Source organism: Anabas testudineus, chromosome 24 (assembly GCF_900324465.2).
Source record: "Anabas testudineus chromosome 24, fAnaTes1.2, whole genome shotgun sequence".
Lineage (NCBI taxonomy): Eukaryota > Metazoa > Chordata > Actinopteri > Anabantiformes > Anabantidae > Anabas > Anabas testudineus.
In genome coordinates, this window is record NC_046632.1 from 2295284 (window position 1) to 2315486 (window position 20203).

General features: G+C 41.6%; 2 protein-coding genes across 5 annotated transcripts; one reads left to right on the forward strand and one right to left on the reverse strand.

The window, feature by feature from the left end:
- Positions 1 to 1988: 1988 nt before the first annotated feature.
- Positions 1989 to 9334, forward strand: gopc (golgi-associated PDZ and coiled-coil motif containing). 3 transcript variants are annotated; one of them, XM_026340909.1, is made up of 9 exons: positions 1989 to 2479; positions 4216 to 4380; positions 4969 to 4992; positions 5871 to 6046; positions 6399 to 6564; positions 6644 to 6739; positions 6858 to 7022; positions 7108 to 7273; positions 7357 to 9334. In XM_026340909.1, the coding sequence occupies exons 1-9, from the start codon at positions 2219 to 2221 to the stop codon at positions 7470 to 7472; spliced, it is 1335 nt and encodes a 444-aa protein (XP_026196694.1). In that variant the 5' UTR covers positions 1989 to 2218; the 3' UTR covers positions 7473 to 9334. The 3 variants fall into 3 exon arrangements, with proteins under 3 accessions (XP_026196694.1, XP_026196696.1, XP_026196697.1); XM_026340911.1 differs by lacking the exon at positions 4969 to 4992; XM_026340912.1 differs by lacking the exon at positions 4969 to 4992 and having other exon boundaries at positions 5877 to 6046.
- Positions 9335 to 9404: 70 nt separating this feature from the next.
- On the reverse strand, positions 9405 to 18791 carry cep85l (centrosomal protein 85, like). Of its 2 annotated transcripts, none has more exons than XM_026340908.1 (13): positions 18218 to 18791; positions 16566 to 16730; positions 14935 to 15785; positions 14489 to 14574; positions 13925 to 14042; positions 13665 to 13832; positions 13413 to 13565; positions 13022 to 13173; positions 12681 to 12798; positions 12538 to 12588; positions 11664 to 11756; positions 11344 to 11515; positions 9405 to 11177 (listed from the first exon to the last, which is right to left on the reverse strand). In XM_026340908.1, the coding sequence occupies exons 1-13, from the start codon at positions 18261 to 18263 to the stop codon at positions 11011 to 11013; spliced, it is 2340 nt and encodes a 779-aa protein (XP_026196693.1). In that variant the 5' UTR covers positions 18264 to 18791; the 3' UTR covers positions 9405 to 11010. The 2 variants fall into 2 exon arrangements, with proteins under 2 accessions (XP_026196693.1, XP_026196692.1); XM_026340907.1 differs by having other exon boundaries at positions 13022 to 13176; positions 18218 to 18788.
- Positions 18792 to 20203: the final 1412 nt, after the last annotated feature.

Genomic DNA, 20203 nt, shown 5'->3' on the forward strand with positions numbered 1-20203 from the left:
TACTAAGTTCTGATTAGACTGTGTTGTGTTGTGTGTGTTGTGTAGCTAAACTAAGTAAACTAAGACTTGGTGGACTTTGAGGTATGCTTGGGATCATAACCCTGCTGAAAAAGATGCCTGAGCTTCCTCACAGATGCCATGACCCCTAGATTGTCCTGATATTTCGATGAATCCATCGGGTGTTACACTGCCAGTGGAAACATAGCAGCCCCAGTTGCTCCAGTCCTGTTGTGATCCCTGATCAGCGCAGATGTCTCCTCCACTTATGGAGAGAGGCTGCCCTGGTGAGTTTTCTCAGCACTTCACCCCTGCTCTGTGCCTCCTCCTCAGCTCCTGGTGGATTTCGGCCCTCTTTCTGGCAGCAGGAATTGAACTCTTTGGTCAAAACACTACATGCTTTGTTTGGCATAAACCAAACATCAAACATCAAACCTGGGAAAATGTTCAAGGGAATGATGATTCAAAAGTTGAACTGTTCAGAAAGACAATGATCCCAATGAGAGTAAGATGACTTGTGAATGGATCAAAGGGAATTCATTTAAAGTTTGGAGTCGCCTTGAAAAGGAAGCTGAACTAGCTGTTAAGGTATATTATGTATTCTGTGTTTGCTCAGGTTGCCTTTGTTTCATATTTAATTTGATCATAGATCTGAAACAGTTTAGTCGAGAACACACAGAAAGAGACTCATCTTCAAGTTAAAACAAAACGAGAATGTGTATCCAAGTTCCACCAAATGACATGTGACTAACTTTCCTTCAGGTTGAAGTAGAGTTTGCACGAAATATTATTGGACAACATTCTGCACAACACTACACTGGAGGAACTCTACCAAAAGAATGGAAAGACTCTGGGGATGGACTTCACCACAGACGAAGATGTTTTAAAAAACGAATATGATATGTGGCCATTGTGTGGCAGAACAAGAAAGGAGGAATCAATAGATTTATCTGAATTATTATCATGACGAAGCAGATCAGAAGCTAATCAATGTTTGCAAACTGGTCATTGATTATTATGACTTACTGAACATTTACAAATGTGCTGTATCGTGAAGACAGCTGCTGCATTTTAAATTATGCTGATTGTGTTTCCCTGCTTGAATTGTGCTTTGACTCACCACTTAGACAACACAACAGCAGAATGGACAGTTGCACATACACAGGAGAGCGCCTGTCAGTTACTCAAACTCTTAAATGAATAAATGTACACCAGCTAATGTGTTTATTAAGCTCTGGCTCAATGTCTTGTGTTTGGAGGTACGGTTAAGTCAACCTTGACTGTACGTACTTTTCTCATATGTGACACTTTATATAGCCTGTGTCGAAATGTGCAAAGTACATTTAATGAAGCACTTCAGTATTTGAATCTTATAGATATATTATTATATATAAAATATCTTATTTTAATTCTGGAAATGTTATACTTTAACTAAACTACATTATCTTATAACTTTAGTTATTAGTTATTTTGAAGATGCTGATTTTTTTTTATAAAACATATAATGAACTAATAAATGATGATGTATTGTTATGCGTTAATCAGCTGTCAAAAGGTGAATATTTACTGGTTGCGAGTGGTAGACATCATCTTCACCTTTACCAGCTGCTGGTTTTGATTCACACCAGGTGTTTATAGTAAAGATAAATAAGATCTTTATCCATATATATATATATATATATATATATATATATATGACTTGAACATATAACAAGGCCTGAACATTTTACATGTTTGTATAAACCTCATTTGGTATTGTAGCAGGAGATCTTCTAGTACTAGTCAAATATTTGCACGTTTACTTTACTCAAGTGTTTGTACTGCAGCTACTACAGCGAACACACACACACACACACACACACACACACACACACACACACACACACACACACAGGTCTGTAACTGTGCAGTTACACACGTCAAGAGGAGGCGGCAGCTCTGCTATCCATTGCTTCCCCCTGTCACACAGACTGTAGTAGTTGCATCACAGATGCAATCGTCAGTCTGCTGTGGGACTTCCTGGTCTGGCACTTCTTTTGGCCAGAATAACTAATCGCACTTTGTCAGTCTCCCTTATGCCAACTCAATACTCTATCTATTGATCGGGTTTCGCAGTTATTTAGCAGTGGTTAATAGAGAACGAACAAATTAACGCTACTCGGCGTCAAAGTTAGCTGGTAAGCTAACGCTAACGGTCGGGCTCTGTTGTACTCAGGTAGCCATGTCTGCTTCGGCTGGATGCTCCCCGGCGGGCCAGAGCACGGGCCTCGGCCCCGGTATGTCCATGTTCCGCTGGCTCGAAGTGCTGGAGAAAGAGTTTGACAAGGCCTTTGTGGACGTGGACCTGCTGCTCGGAGAAATAGACCCAGATCAAGTCGACATCACGTACGAGGGTCGTCAGAAGATGACCAGCCTAAGCTCCTGCTTCGCTCAGCTGTGTCACAAAACCCAGACTGTTTTTCAGCTTAACCACAAACTAGAGGTGAGTAACCATCGCGTGATGGTAATGTTACACTGTAGTTACTTGTAAGTTAGGCAGGTTTTAATGGAAAGTAACGTTACTCTTCTGTTGGTAACGTTAACAACACTTCTCTTAAGGCCAACCTACATAACGTTGCTGGTTGTGGATTAAACAAGTCCTACACTTGTTTAAACGGCCTGCTAAACAAACACCCTATGTGTTATGTTTAGCAGGCCGATATTACTGACGCAGTAACACTGTAATATCACTGAGTTAGTGTTAGTACAATGCCTTCAGTGTTTGACTGGTGTTGCAGTGTAATTAGTGACCGCGTCAATTTATGACCAACAGCCGGATGCGTCGACAGTTGCGCGTAGTTACAGTTAATAACACGAGTAGAACACATTAGCTAACTTTAGCGGTCATTACCAGATTCGCTGCATAAGGTTAGGTTCTATATACTCAATTAGTTTCTTTAATGTTGTTTGAATACTAAAACTTGTTACGTTAGAGGAATATTTAGACGCCTATTGAACATGGTAAGCAGTTAGCTACAGAAGCTTTTTGGCTGGCAGCAGTTGACGTGGTTACACGTAGATCTGTAACACCTGTGTATGCCATGTAAAACACTGGCATGTGCCACTGCTGTTATTATGTTCCTGCCACGTATGTGTCACTACAACAGCTCTTCGGGGAAAATCGTGACCACTTTCATGCAATGATACTTGAAGATCCAAACTCTTACTAGGTGCTGATGTGTTAAATGAATGTCACTGTTCCACTTCTGTAATAATAGCATTAAAACCTTCACAGAGCTGATCACAATGAGCCGAAGGCGTCAGCAGCTGCTTGTTGTCACAACAGCCTTTTAAAGGATTTAGCTGAGATTGCTGTAAGCAACTTAGAAATGTGGCTTTCAAAATAAACTAGAGTCTGTTGTAAGTTCAGGTTATAAAGGCATAACTATGTACACCCTGACTATGTACAGAATTCTCAGTAGTAGGTTGAAGCCTTATGTCATCTTAAAGATTAGGCAAATCACTGATTTGTTTCGAAACTTTCTGTGGTCAGGGGTTTTTGGGCGTCTGATGATACAGAACTGAAGTGACTCCAGAACATCTCAAAAACCCCATTCATAATCCCACTCACAATGTTTAAACATAGGTACCGTAAAATCTTGAAACTACTGACATAAAATATTTGTTTATCCCAAAATCTAACTTTATTGTGCCTTTTGCAGAGCATCACTTCCCATAAATTTCCCAGTTTGTCAGAAAGGGTGAGTCAGTGTGTCGATGGGGCGGCAGAGTCAATAATAGCAGGACAGAGACGACTGAAAGCTGCAGACAACAGATGTTACAGCTACACTGTTGAAATGATGTTGATATAATCACGAATAACAACTTTATTGGTTTATTCTTTTGTTATTATTATAATTAAAACTAAAGCAGAGTCATAGTTTTTTTTGTTTTTTTTAATCAAAAATAGTGTAGCTCTCAACAGTAAATAAGCTGTGATGTTGTGGAAAAAACCTGAGGTCATCCCAGTCTACATACAAGAGACACTGGTTTTACTGCCTTAAGAGAAGACAATGGATGATCATTGCAAACAATATTTACTCATTTTACTCCACTTTTTTTATCCATATGCTATTTAATATTTCCTCAAGCTGACATGTCAGACATGTATTCCTCTTCTATTCTACTCTATCACCCTGCTTCTTTCTCATGTCTGTCCCTCCACCTACTCGACTCCAGGCTCAGCTGGTGGACATACGTTCTGAGCTGACTGACGCCAAGGCAGAGCGGGCCGCACTAGAAAAGGAAGTCCACGATCAGCTCCTGCAACTTCACGCTCTCCAGCTGCAGCTCCATGCCAAGCAAGGACAGGCTGAGGACTCTGACACCATTAAAGGCCGACTGGTAGGTGACAGGAGGAGAGGCTGTCCACATACTTCAAAATGAGTAGATTAAAGTTATACATAAAGAAAAGCATTCAGGGTACTTTAAGCGTAGTGAGGACCACACATACTTAACCACGCTGGATTCAGGTTAGTTCAGATGTGAAATACAACATGCTAGTCGAGGTTTGGCGTAGATGTGGTCACACTCTGAGGCTCCGGTCAGGTTTTGCTAGTTAAAATCAAACCATCCATTATCCTAACTGCTGTTCCTGCTTTTGTTATTAGAATACAAAGGTGTTCAGTGTGTGTCATGCAACATGCAGTCGGTGAAGTTACACCGGACTAGAAAAACTCAACTGGAAGCATAAAAGTTAATTTCAGTGTGTGGTTGTGTCTGTGTGAACTGGGTCCTGGGCTGCTTCTGCCTTGCTTGCCAATGACTTCTGGTGCTCTCAGTGAATTATTTTCCTCCTGATCCTGATGTGCATATTGCTGTCCAATATATCTGCCACTTGTATTCAATTCAACATACTCACAATCTCTGTTGCCTGAAATTAGAACTTCTCTAACTTCTCTTTGTTCTTCCTCTGCTTCTTTTTCCCTAAAGCCTGCACCAACTTTGGAACAGATGGTAAGTTTGTGCATGGGTGTGTTTTGCAAAAAAAAGGATTAAATATAGCTTTTGTACCAGCTACACTAGACATAACTAGTTATTACTCTAGCTCTCTTCCTACAGCCAGACACAGAGTTGTCCAGGGATCACATTTGTAATATACGGATGCACTTTTGTGACACATTTGTTGTTGTAGTTGCTCATCTAGGTCAGTCAGTCACAAAGGACACATGTGGGTAATAAGTTGAGGTTTTGGAGGATATCAGATCAAGTACAGGTCAGTATATCAATACCTCACTGAAATCAGGCTGTTCCTGAACTGGGATCACAGCATATGAGGGTTATGAGTAGGTTATCACAGAATAATAAATAGAATAGGTGGAACGAATCAGAGTAATATTTTGATACACATACTATGTTTGAATATTAGAATAATCATTTGAATCTGACAAATCATTCTGCCTGCAGTAGGTAACGGGGGGTTTCTCACCTACACATGCTATTTTCTGAACCAGAAATAAACCACAGTTGGAATAATTACTTACGACTTAGGGCCCACACACCCCCACGCCTTGTTTTCTCTCTGCAGATCCACAGGGTCAGCTTTGCAATCCCTCACACAAAGTGTGTATGTTCATGTGCTACTATGCTTTCACCTGTCGCTGTTTGTTCACATCACTTTTCCTTTTTTCTTGTGGATTTGCTTCCTTGGGGGTTATGCACTAATACATAGATATAGTTGAGATTAAAATGTACATTCATTTATATTTCTGACATATGTGTAAAGTAAATTACAACTGATGGGAAGTGATACCGTGGTATTGGCTCATTATCCACTCAACTTGCTGACAATGCTTGTTTTGTATGTGGTTTTAACATGTGATGTGCTTTGCTAGGAACAGGAACTTGAGGCCAGTAAGAAGGAGAAATTGGCAGAGGCAAGGCTGGAGGCAGAAGCCAGGCTATTTAAGAAAGAAAATGAGGCCCTCCGCAGGCACATGGCAGTACTGCAGGCTGAAGTCTATGGAGCCAGACTCGCTGCCAAATACTTGGACAAGGAACTTGCTGGCAGGTAAGGAGTTGAAGTTCACAGCAGTTCTCCAACTGAGGATTAGTAATAGCAGGCTTCAACTTCAGTGTAGTTTGTTGGACACATTAAAATACATGTTGGAACACCACCCATCACACCTCCATCCCCACAGTGTTTGAAGCAGCAGCCAAAAGCTGTGAATAAGATTCAGGTACAGTCTTAGAACACAGTGTACTTCACTGAATCACTGGGCATACATCTCAGCTGTCCATGGTAGGTGGAGGGGGCGAAGTTCTTGTTCACGTTGCCAAGGAAACTGTTTCCTTAGATGAGCAGAAAACAGCAGATAGACTTTCAGAATGTTTAATTGACAGCAGAATGGTTTATGTTTCAGGGTGCAGCAGATCCAGCTACTGGGCCGTGACATGAAAGGGCCAGCACATGACAAGCTGTGGAACCAACTGGAGGCAGAGATTCACCTTCACCGCCATAAGACTGTCATCCGAGCATGCAGAGGACGCAACGATCCCAAGAAACCTCTTCCCTCTCCTGTGGGGCACGTGAGTGTGAAGCTATACCGTAGCTGAAGCTGTTGATGCGTCTTTATCTGTGCCTTCACATTTGTTACTGTGTTTCCAGGAGCCAGACGTGCTGAAGAAAACCCAGGGAGTGGGCCCTATCAGAAAGGTGGTGCTAGTCAAAGATGATCACGAGGGGCTGGGAATCTCCATTACCGTCAGTTTGTTTGTTTGTTTGTTTCTGTTGAGCACATTTCTCACATTACTGTAATGGAAAGTCAATGGAAAGTTGGCCAAGTGTTGCTCTGTAACTCTTTTGCGTCTTTCCTCGTCAGGGTGGGAAGGAGCACGGCGTTCCCATTCTAATTTCAGAGATCCACCTGGGTCAGCCCGCGGACAGATGTGGAGGTCTGCACGTGGGCGACGCCATCCTTGCTGTTAACAGCATCAATTTGCGAGACGCCAAACACAAGGAAGCTGTCACCATTCTGTCTCAGCAGGTAGCACAGGTGTACACACAAACACACGCGCGCTCACACACATTACACCGTTTCTTGCAGCGCTCATTTTGGTTGTCTGTGTCAGCGAGGACAGATAGAGTTCGAGGTGGTGTACGTGGCTCCGGAGGTGGACAGCGACGACGAGAACGTGGAGTACGAAGACGACAGCGGCCACCGCTACCGACTGTACCTGGACGAACTGGAGGACAGCAGCACGACGCCACCTACCAACAACTCGGCATCGCTGCAGGGTATGTCGCCAAGAAAAAGCACTTGAATGTTTAAAAGAGCGTGGTTATGGTTTATTACACATGAATGTGTGTCCACCCCGCAGCCCTGGAGAAGATGTCACTGAGCAACGGAGCAGAGAACGGAGATACTGGGATCTCCAGTGAGACGCCCTCAGAGGAAACTCCTTCAAAACCGCCTGAGACTGACTGCTCCTCCTAAAGGCTCAGCCAAACCAGTGGGTATTTGGAAGGATAATGAGAATTGGTGGGAAAAATCCCACTCAAAGGACTGATTCAAAGAAATCTCTGACCTAAGGAAGAGGGGAAAATCAATACAAACCCTTTGTTTTCCCTTTTTCCTCTCTGTATTCTGGGGTTATGGGTTTTCGGGGTTCAGCCTGGGCATGTGGCAATGATTCGGGGTGTAAGTACAGATGTTTGAAGAAGCAGTCATACTGAGTAGTGACTTTTTATTATTGTTTTGCTTATCTTATAAAGTTACTGTAAACGGCAGAAGGTAGATGTCAGAAAGCCATCATGGCGACACGGTGACATCAGGGAGGAAGATTTGGAGAGGGTTTTCGCTTCTTATTGTCTTAATCTGGTCTTGACAACACAGACAAGACCATATTTTCTTAAAAGAACCCAGAGAGAAGCCAGACAAATATCTCCAAATAGAAACAATCTTAAAAAAAATGACAATTCACTTTAAATTGATAAATATCAAATGGAAACTCCTGTAAAGGAGGAAACACTTGATTCTTTTTTGTCACCACTGCACTGTTTTGAAACACGTTTCTGAGTAAGTGAGGGAAGGTAGCCTGTCGAATGATTCTGGGTGTGGTATTTTATCAGTCAAATGAATGAACGTACTTCATGTTTTTAGTTAAACTCCCCAACAGTGTGAACGTACCTTAAAGTGTGCAATGCTGAACCTTTTTTTTCCCTAGCTATCCATAAAATGTAACACAGCTGAATAATGTATTGTTTTTTACTTTCAACGTAGAGCATCCATTTTGTTAACAGTGACTGTGAATGGGATGTATCTGCATCCCACGGCTTTTCCAGGCAATGTGCATTGTTAAGGTTTAGCAAGAACCATTCCATAGGAGACCTTCAAACTCCATGTAGAGCTGCAAACGGCTTCTCTCTGACGTTTTAGGACACAAGCGTTAGCCTTTGACACTAGCAGTATACTTACAGAATATTCAGGGGATCACTGACACGTCGTAAAGCCCTCCACAGGGCTCGTTTAGTAATGCAAACAGTTAAGACAATGCCACATGTCTCTCTTAAGCAGAGCCTAGATATTTTTAAAGCAGAAATGCTGAAGCAAAGCATGATACAAGACTCAGCGTCTGACACTGCAAATGCTCCCCCAAGTCGTTTGAATTAAGAATTGTACTTATTTCAGTGACTGGTCTTGTCATACTAGTGCGTGGCCTCAATGCCCTGTCCTACTATTGCATCCTATTTATAAGGTGGTGACTGTAGGGTAGATGTCCCGTTGACCCCCTCTCCCGTCCTGACTTTTAATGTCCTTCCATCACTTAACCATTTTGGCATGTCACCGTTCAGGGGTGGGCACAATAACACTATGATGTCATGTAATTGAATACAAACGTTTTATAATTTTATTCATAACGGGATCTTTCTTAACTTCAGTGTGTTGCTGCCACAGTTCTGTTACAAATTGTATTTTGCCAGCAACACCTCACAGTTGAATGCAGCAGAATACGACTCGGAAACTGCGCTGAGAGGTGATCAGCGCCTCCCTGACACAGATCTCACCAATGTACTGTTTTATGCAAACGTATTCAGTTGAATACTTCTCGTTGTGCCCACCTCTCGTGTTTGTGTTGTCACCACTGCTAACTGCAAAAGTTGTGGCCCAAAGCAACACAGGTTAAGTGCAGCCCTTGGTATTCAGCATTTACATCCATTTCTTTACTTGCTTTTTGTTGTTTTGGTGCTTTGTTTGTCTCTTAAAACTCCTCACATGTATGATGTGCATCATTATATTTAATGTATTCAACCTAAACAATTCATTTAGCCTTTAAATAAAGTTTGGTTCCAATTTGGTTTCTTTGTAATACATCTGTAGTGTTATTTAGTATTGGTGTAGTGTGCACACAACATACAACAAATACTCTGAAGTTTAGAAAAATAATTTTATTTGCCATTTGAACAAATACCTCCCTCCCCCGTTTAAAAAAACAAACACTGTATGTAAACATAGCTTTGGTATTCATAGAGTAAAACTAAAAGAAGATCATACAAAGAATAACTTTTACACAGGAACAAGCCAACCAGTGGCTTGTGAAATCATCCACAGGTCGTTTGAGAAGTTAAATGTTACAAATCAGTACAATTTGCAGATATAAATGTTTGGTGGTTAGTTTGCTTGGTGGTGGAATTCATTTATTCTCTAACCTGCCTGATTTCACACAAGAAAAGTGCATGTGCTGTTTCACTTTGCTGTGTCAGCGTCTCTAGCTGCATCCAACAAGGACAGGAAACAAGACACGGCAAATAATACCTCATGCTGACTTTACAAGTTTCTGCTCTTAGAGCAACTCCTGAATTGTGTGTGTTTTTAATCACCTGATGAAAATCATTATTGAGTTATTTATCCAAACCAAACCGTTACAAATTAAGACGTGAAGTTAAGACATTTAAATGGAAGAGTTTCTAACAGTTGAGTTTGATATGCAAGTTTTTACCCAGCATGGAATTGTGTAAGCAGAGGAGCATGACCTCCATTCAGCTGATGTTACATTTCTAATATTATAGTACACTGCCATGTCATTGTTAGTGTGAACGTAGCATTAGAGGTTTAAAGTCGAAGGCTTTCTTTTCCTATATGGCGTACAGGCAAGTGGTGCAAACCTGCACCATTTATTTCAACCATTAAATTTTGCGTCCAGTGGACACAGTGCAGCACACTGTAAATGCAACACTGACTTATCACTTTATTAGCTCGGTATGGCTAATGTGCGTACTTTTTGAAGCCAAAATGCTCCTCAAGGAGTGGAGAGGAACTGCACAGTTGAAGCAAATTCTCTGCAGGTGTTTCACCTTTTACACTGTCAGTAGAAACATGTTTAATACACCTATAAACATATCTGTGAAGACAGTTTAGAGAATAAAGTATGGCTGTCTTAAAGGAGTAGGGCTGGATTATAACTCATACTTTGAACTCTGCAGAATTCTCCTCATAGTTTTCTAGCTGCCAGACCAAAGTGTAAGCTCAATAACCTCTGGTGTTTCTATGTAGTCCTGCATCAGCTCTTCCCCCAGTAAGAAGCACTGTTGCCTTAAAATGTGTGTATGAGGTTTGGAGGACACAGTTATTATAGAAACAGTGGACGGCATGGTTGTTGAGTTTAAACACCAACAATTTTTCAAATCAACAGTTACAATGCCCAATTCCTCTCCATATTCTGTGTGTGTGTGTCAGTTAGCAGTGAAGAAGCCTTTTGAATGAGAGTTTTCTGAGAATTTCAGGCAAGTTCAGTTGCCAGTGAGCAGCAGCAATAATGAATGAATAATGAATATGTTGTATAAACTTGTGTGAGGCAGAATCCAACACAAAACTGGCTTACGTCTAGCTCTGGCTTAGTCCTAGTGATTGTGCAAGAAATGTGAACGCTAACCAAGATCACTCCCCTTAGTATGGACGGACCTTATAATTCTCCTTGTACGTAATGATTTCTTGTGTGGTTTTCTCTGATGATAGAGATGGAGGCTGCTGGGTGTCACTGGGACACACAGCTGTCACCCTTAAACTGAGCGTAGCGGTCTGACATGCTTTTCCTTAGTTCATCAATGTCTCTCCTCAGCTGGCCGACCTCCAGCAGCTTGAACCTCAGTTCTTCTTCCACAGCCACTTTGCAGTCATTCTCCTCTGCTGAAACACTTAATGCTGAATAGACAAAAGACAAAATGATATTTAGTGTTTTTTTAATTCCTTCTTTTACTCCATGACAGTTCTGGGGTACAAACCCACATTAGCACAACCAAATGTTTAATGTCTAGAACTGAGCAGTGGATGAACTGTGTGAGAGTGTACGCGCGTGTTGTCCACATACATTTCATGCCGAGCAGTAGAGACAGGTTGGGCTCCTTCCCCTGTGCTCTCTGTGCCAGGATGCTGCAGAGAGCTTGGAGGTCCAGTAGACACAGGGACATCTCTTTCAGCAGACGGCCCACTTCTGGCATCTCCACATGGGACAAAGGTTGCGCCGACAACCCATCATCCACCTGAAGAGGCACATGTTTTAGTAAGTAAGTGGAAGTTTGATTTCTGACTAAGACATTGCAGAATGTAAAATATTGCATTGCATAATGCTCAACTACCACTGATTAATAAGCAGATCAGGTATTAAGTGAACACCTGTAGTACCGATACCTGTGGATCGACTGATGAGACCAGATTCTCCTCCTGGTGAAACTGTTGCCGATGAGAAACGCCTTTTCTCTTTTGCAGTCTTGTACTTGTGGCCTAACAAAAGCAGAACGAGACAGGGTCACCCTCAGGTATGGTTCACTTGATGAATATCTGTTTGGTTGCTATTTATAGGCTTCTGTCTACACATTATTGTTGAAAAGACAGATGTGTAATCAAAGGATATTCACTCAAGTCTGTCCTATGGCTTATATATCAAGACTATAATATATTTGTATTTTTTTCAAATCAGATCCCAACCACTTTCATTTGTGACCCTACACCTGATTCAGATCTCAGACAGTGTGATTGCTGTCATTACTTGTGTGTGCATGTGCACATTGCCCGTTGTCATCAGTGGCTCACATTTCAATTACATTTGCACAGTTTAGGGAAGTTGATTTGTGGTAACTGGACTTCCTTCTTGTTAGGCTGACAAGTTTCACTACTCATCCAAGTCACTTCATCAGTCTGAGGAAAGTTGGCAGGAGACTTCAAATGTATTCTCCAGGGTGGATAAATATACCAACTTTCCTCAGACTGAAGCAGCTAGTGGGAAACATTTAGATCTAACTGAGGAAAGTCCAGTTGTCATGACTCAACCTCCAATAACAATGACACCTTTTCTGACCAACACAAATTACAGTAGGTGCTAGTTAAGGGCTAGTGCTAGTGCTGGTTTAGAGTTGGTTCAACTTTTTTCCTTTCACTCCAGCACAGAACAGATCTTTTTCAGTCATGTGGTCAGGTTGGTTGTGAGGTATATTTGAATAAAGCACAGATCTCTATTTTCTCATCTTATACCTAAGAGTGTGTGAACATGTGTGTGTTATCCTACCGTTAGCTGTGAGGTCAGTCTCCCAATCTGTTCTTTCTGTTGCTCAATCAGCTGGTGTGGAGAAGAGATAATGTGTTCATTTGACTTTTCTTCCTTATGTGCAGATATACAGTATTTGTGTGTGTGTGTGTTTAGGATGTTACCCTGCTGCTCTCATCCTGCTGCTCCAAAAGTTCAGCGTTTTCCTCCTCAAGCCGTTTCAGGCCTTGCATGGGCAGCCTCACCCCATCGTCTAAACACTGCTGCACCTTCTGCTGCAGGCTTAACAGGAGGAGATGTGGTCACAAAGAGAGAAAGAGAGACAGCCAGACACATACTTATTGACACTGTGTTAGCAGCCATGTTATCCTCTAATACAGGAAAATGAGATTCGACTGAATGCAAAGGAATTCTAGATGGAGCAGAACTCTATACTGTTGTTATAAACTGTGAGTTAAAAGGTTTCAACTTCAGAAAAAAAGCCACAGTCACAGTCAATAAACACCTGTGGACAGATGCAATCAACTCCTTCTCTCTCTTGGCCTGCATATCGATCTTGATGTTTTTCTCATCAATCAGTGCGTGTCCTTCCTCTACACTCTTCTGTAACCGAGAAACGGTCTTCTCCAGATCTTTGGCTTTCAGCTGTACCTGCTCCTGCTGAGCACACACAAATGCACACAGTGGGGTCACTGCAGTTAAGGCACAAGACTATAAACATGACATACTACTACTACTACTACTACATAGACAGTATTTTGTCAAATTAGTCAAATGCTTTTTAATTCTACTTCACTACATTTACATTTCAACATTACTTGATTGTTCAAATGACACAGTATCAGTATCAAAAGCTTCGTCACAAATTCAATTGTTTGCATACAGTATGTGAGTACCTGCTGGGCCTGGGCCTGCACCTCATCCAGCGTCGGCAGGTCAGACAGGTATTTCTCCAGCGTCTCTATGCGTTGTTGTTTTTCTTGGTTCTGCTCGCTCTCTCTCTGACACTTCTTCTTCAGACTGCTGATGTAGCGATCCCTTGTTTTTATCTGGGCACCAAAAAACACCTTGCACTGTCAGCATCATCTTGGGTACACTAAATCATTTAAAAAGTAAAAATGATAAAAGTATAAAAACACTTTCACTACCTTTTCCTCCAGTCTTTTCATGTCCTCTGTATGTTTTTGTGTGACTTGCTTGAAGAACTCATTCAAATGGAGCACCTCCAGTTCAGCCACTGCTAGCCTCCTACCAATATCTTCATCACAGCACAGCCGGTCGGGCGACTGTTTGCATGGCATTCTTAGTGCTGAATCCTATTGGTCAAACAGAACCAGGCTTTTATTGTGAAAATATTTAGTTATGAATTTGATTTTTTGCGCATCCAAGAGAGACTGACAAGTGTTACCTTAGCATTTAGGATGTAGGGATCGTCAAAGCACCCTCTGTGGCTCTGCAGGACCTGCTGTGCTCTGAGCTCATTCTCTCTGATCCGGGCATGCAGCTGCAAGATCTGTTGCTTTTGTCTAAAACACACAAAAGATTGTCATCTGTAAAGATTGTGTGAACACTAGCAGATCTTTTAAGAGCTCACTATACTATAAAGAGCTTTTTGGGCAAAAGACTCTAAAACATGCAACCACAGCATAAAGAAGGCAAGAAGGCTTCTACACCCACAAAGTACTCTGTCTTGCCCTGAGCTGCCACAGTTAGATCTAGTTTTAGTGTTTTTGTGGCTGTGAAGAAAAATAATTTTCATTTACTTTTCCCAACGATGAATTTGCTTAATTTAATTAGACCATCAACAAACTTCAAGAATTTTTTTTATCCCTTCTTGGCAATTTCTGGACAACTGTATTTACAACCTGCCTCTATACGTTGCAGGATTATAAAATATTTTGAATATTTCCATCTATAATAGTCTCCCTTGCTAATTAAAGCCAATGGACTTGTGAGCAGTATCCTGCAGTACCTATTTATCTCCAGTTCTCTCTGTCTCAGCAGCCCCTCTTTGACCTTGACCAGAGTGTTGACAGGAAGGGAGGTCCCCATCAGCATCTGGTAACACACACAAACACTGGTAATTCAATCAGGTAACACAAACAGTGCACAAGTACATGACAACATAATGATGTTAGTATCTTATATGAAGTATAGTAATACAACTCATCAACATAAACACTTTTCTCTAAGAACATTATTATGAAGTTATCGGAAACCACTTGCAATTAATTGATTAATGAAAGTAGTTATTAATTATTGACCTATAACATGCAGGTTTGATTTGTGTTTCCACAGTCTAATAGACAGTAACAAAGTAGATAAAATGTGTGAGAATGCAAAATCTTCACTGGTAAAATATTTTATCCTCCTTTCTTTCTCTTCTTTATGTGTTCATCAGTAATTCTATATTCTCACCTGATTAAGCCCCATTTCCTGCTGATGCCCCTGTTGCCATGGTGATGGCCCTTCTCCACCACAGCCCTCTGTTCCAGTACCGCTGATCTGACCAAGCTCACCTCCGTGCTCTACTTTGGGCTTGTACTCCATCTGCTCAGTGAGCCACATTTGGGTGCGGACTGCAGGCTGAATTGGGGAGCCCCTGTCAGCCTGATGACCCAGAGGTGAGTCTGCCTGTCTTACGGGTAAGCTGAGCCCATAAACTTGTCCACTTCCCAGAGACAGTTCAGCTTCTGGTAAAGCACTGTAGTTCATGTCCAAACTGCTGTGTTTTACTGGTGAGGATAGTGCTGAGGACAAACCAGTGGATCTACTGCTGTGGTTGTACCGATAGCAGGGTCCAGCACCTGGTGACCGCTGCAGCAAGCTGTGACAGAGCATAGAGGAAGATAAAGGCAGATACAAGTCCACGTTTGAACCAAGGGGTTCCTTTCTGTACCCGTATCGCAGACCTCTATCCAGCGAGCCTTGTGAACCTGGGGTGTACTGATAGCCAGATGTCCTAGTGGAGCTCTTATCAGTCCCAGATGATAACTTGGTGAGAGAGGACCACCTCCGGATGGGCTGATTGTCGTTCATGTCCAGACCACTTGGTGCACTGAGAGGAGACACAGTTGGCACAAGTGGCTGAAAAGACCTGCTAAAGCGGCCTGCGCTGCTGGGCGAGGCTGGTATTCGAAAACTGGTGTTGGGTGAGGAGGCTGGAGACGGCGCGACGTGGACAACGGGTATGCCATCATCATCCTGGCCCGAGTGATGCTGAGAGAGTGGGTGGAAAGACAGGGGTGTGGTACTGGAACTGGAGTCATCTGGAGGAAGATGTACATCAACAACACCACACCAACACAACCATGTTAGTGAACATTACAAGATCAAGTGTGAAGCATTTACTGATTGTTTGAACAGCACAAATTGCCTATAAGGTACAACTCTAACCTTCTAGTGGAACAACAACCTACAAGTGTTTTCCACAACCCATAAGGTGTTAGAGACTCCACAGAGGTTAAATACCATCACCAAATACCTTCACATTCAGTATTTAATCCACGATTGAAATGATGTCCCTTCTAATGGTCAACGCAGACATGCTAATAACTGGAGGAAACCTCAGAGTTAAGGGAGCCAGGTGATATCCAGTTTCATGTAGTGTCAGTCTTAGTGAAGATCCAACAGCCAGACTAAGTTGACCTTGCCTCATGATACAGGCCTCTGGTGAACCTGTGCTATTTTTGCAGAGCAGTCAGGTTCAGTTTAGCACACAGCAAGGTTTTATAGCTGTGCACATTCCACTTTAGGTGGACCAGCTAAGCTAGAAGCACTGTCGCCTTACAGCAAGACAGTTCTGGGTTTGAACTTGCCTTTCTTTTTGCATGCTGTTGCCTGTTTGCATCTACCCCCCTGCCCCCGTACTGTTAGAGCTGTGGGTGTGAAATTGTAAACTTCTTATGAGCACCATTAACACATGTTCCAACCTCTTCTGTCTTCTCACACCCTAAAATAACTACAGAGTAGATAACTCTACACATGACTAACTCGAGAAAGTGAAGTTTCTGTTTCATAATGTGGTGTTTTTTGGTGTAGCATCCCACCTTCCACACTGTCTGAGCAGTAAGTGCCAATGCCAGTGTCACCGCTGTCTGACACTGTGCTGTGTCGGCGCCCACCACAGACACTGTTGCCAGGGCCATGGGGGTTGCCGTGCCAGGCAGATTCGTGGCCAGGGACCCATCCTGGAGAGCCACCGCTACTGGAACCTAAAGCAAGAATTTCTTGAATTATTACACAATGTATTCAGTCATATTCTTACCACCTTACTTTTTTTTTGTTTTTAAAACTGACTTCTGCTTGTATTTGTGTGTTCTAGGTCAGAAACTAGAGCCCTAGTGGATGTTAAAATTACACAGATAGTTTCTTTGTGGCTCCATGCATCCATCCACACCGATTTATAATACTCTGAGACAGGATTTAACAAGTCTGTAACATTTGTTGTCACAGCTATCCTAAAGTAAATAGAAATACTGTTGTCATTACTCACACAAAATCCCGGATTACTACTTTGATGACACCGCCTCCATACCACCAGATTAGTCCTAAATACAGTAAATAATCCTATATGCCATACTGCTAACTGTATAAACACACAGGTGAATACAGACTGTAAGATCTGAGTCTGCAGCTTAGTTATGAAGTAGTAGTAATAATATCCTCACGATTCTCAGCACACTTAATGTAGTTCACATCACCCAGGGGCTCGGAGTTGTGCAGGAATATAATGATTAGTGGAGTTAAGTACAATATTGAGTTCTACTGACTACTTGAGTATTTCCATGTTTCTGCTTCTTCATATAAATACTTTATGTCAGCCACAGACAGGTTCCACCAAACGTGAGGCAGAACACTACAATAACAACAAGTTAATTTGCACCTATCAAACCCCCACTGCGTTTATTTGATTATTAAGTTGTAGTAAATAACTCACTACAGTTACTTGTTACTTTCCAGACTTACATTAATCATAGAGTAAATAAATACAGTAGAATTATAATCTTCATTGATCCACACTGTGACGCTCACAGCAGTACATTAAATATAAGCATATAAGGTTAAAATATTAGCAGCTGCAACATTACAGTGATGAACATATGAATGCACCAACACTTATAATGTAGACTGTTACTGAGGTAATGATACTTTTACTTAATTAAATAATCAGAGTACTTGTTCCACCACCTGCTAAAATACGTGTGTTTCCTGTTTTATTACTACCGTTGACTGAGGTGCTCTGTGATTCAAGACAGATCAGATATTACATTCTTTAGCTTGATTATTTTCTGATTTGTTGTATATGTCACTATTCAACATTTTAATAATAATAATAATAATAATAATAATAATAATAATAATAATAATAATAATAATAATAAGCATTTTATTTGATGTGGATCTTAGGGACACCTCATCGCTGACTCCTTCAGCCCTCATTTCTTCACTAACCTCAGTTTCTGTTTCTTTCTGGGCTAACGTTTAGTCCCACGGTGTCCACTGCCAGCAGGACACGGTGTCCACTGCCAGCAGGACACGGTGTCCACTACCAGCAGGACACGGTGTCCACTACCAGCAGGACACCGTGGTCTCTGCTCCGTGTGCTAGTTAGCTGCTGGACTCCCGCTGAGCTCGGCCTTTAAACAGCCGCATTAGCGTTAGCGTTAGCTCGGCTCTGCACCGCGGACCGTTATCTTACCTGTTTTAGACTCGTAGCCATCATCAAAATCACTTCTGTACCACATCCTGTGTGACGGAGAGCTTGAAAGCAGCAGCACGAACAAACGCGGTCCGTTCAGAGGACAAAAGAAAGAAAAGAAAGAAAGAAATCAAGGCCAAAGAGGGAAAAACACGGAGGCTGCGTCGTTCATGACGGTAGAGAGAAGTTACAGAGCGTATGTCACAAACATCCAGTCTAATAACGGTCCTCTTCCACAAACGAACGATGTCTTCTGACTGAAGTGAGTCCAGCAAACTCCTCCTCCGCAGTCCAGCCGCAGTCCAACCTGCACGGCACGGCACGGCACAACACGGCAGCAGACACAGACCCAGGATAAATCTGGCTGGAGCCGCTTCTCCTAATATAACGGAAGCTGCTGCGGGTCAGCTCAGCGCGTCTATTCTTGTAATTACGGTACAGGCTTGTTAGACGCACTCCTCCACGAGGCGAACTGCAGTACGTTCACAGGGGGCGAGTAACGAAGTACTTCTACTCAAGTACTTTACCGGAGTATTTTACATGTATCAAAACTTACCTCTGCTACAATCTGAAGAAAATAATGCACTTTCTCCACTAATTCCAATAAGTGATGGTGTATTATCAAAGATTAACCACTTGTCAGACAGTTGTTATTATATTATGTTATACAGTTGAATTGCATTTTGCAGATGCTTTTATTCCACACTATGCCTTGTGTGTGTGTGAGTCTGTGAGTGTATTTCCCAGATTAATGAAAGATGCTCCTTTCAATATTAATTCACTCTCTGGGTTCCAGCTACGCAAAGCTGCCTTTTATTGTAATAATATTCCTACCAAGGGTAAAATAAAATACCAGTAAATTATGTCAACTGATGGAGATTACAATGAGTGTATTTACCATTATTACTTGTAATATTAAAAAAAATCTACACTCATATGGCTCTTTTAAAAACTTCTGTCTTGTTTCTTACATTTGAAAATATCTTTGGATTTTACAGATGTGAAATTAGTTCACATTACATATTCTCCCTGTAACTCATGCATTAGCTTCTTTACTGCTACTTTCTAAAGGGTAAGCTGCTGGAAAGAAGAAATTAAATGAATGTTAATGATTTTATAAATTCCTTTGTGAAATAAACTTAACAAAACCTGAACATTTCTTGATGAAGAGATGTTCTCCATCTCTATAGTCTGCAGAAATCATTGATCCCACTCAGTGAAGACACATACACATAGTTTGCATTTCTCTCTTCTTATTTATCAAAACCTCTTTATGTGAGATTACTGAAGAACTAATATATTTTACATGTTTGAATATCCCACCCCAAATTACCCAAACAAAATGATTAAGATAAAAATATATAAATCAAACTATATCTGTCCAGAAACAAACAAACAGAAAATGTTGTTTGCTGCTGCAGCTTTAGTCAGATTTGTTATGCACAGTCCCCTTTTGCGGAATCCCAGCTCCGGCTGGCATGTTCACAGGTAGAGGAGAGCTCGCAAACCTCTCAGATTTCCTCTCCTCCACACAGCTACCAAGAATAAATATGCTGCCGCCATGACAGTGGCACATTGCATAGGGAGTTGCTGCCAGCTAGTGGTCCTCCACTTCTCCATCCTAGTGTGAATCACCAAAATGACGCTGTGCAGCACATCTAACTGGGATAAATGTCTAATCCCATCCAAGAAAAGAAGTGAAAGTGCAGAATGATGATCAGATTTCAGGTTGTTGGGATAACTGTATGGGATATCAGACTGCTCTAATCGAGCAATAATAATGATAATGACATACTTTATTAACTGTAACATAGCCAGCATTTTGAGTAGGGTTACAACAGCTTGTAAATGTTGGGGGTATAATACCTTACACACACTTTCTCTGTGTGGTTCGTTTCACATTACAGTTCATATTATTACTTTGTTTTCTGTTTTCTTTCTCTTTTGTTTTTCTAATAAACAAACACAAGTCATCATCAAGTCAAT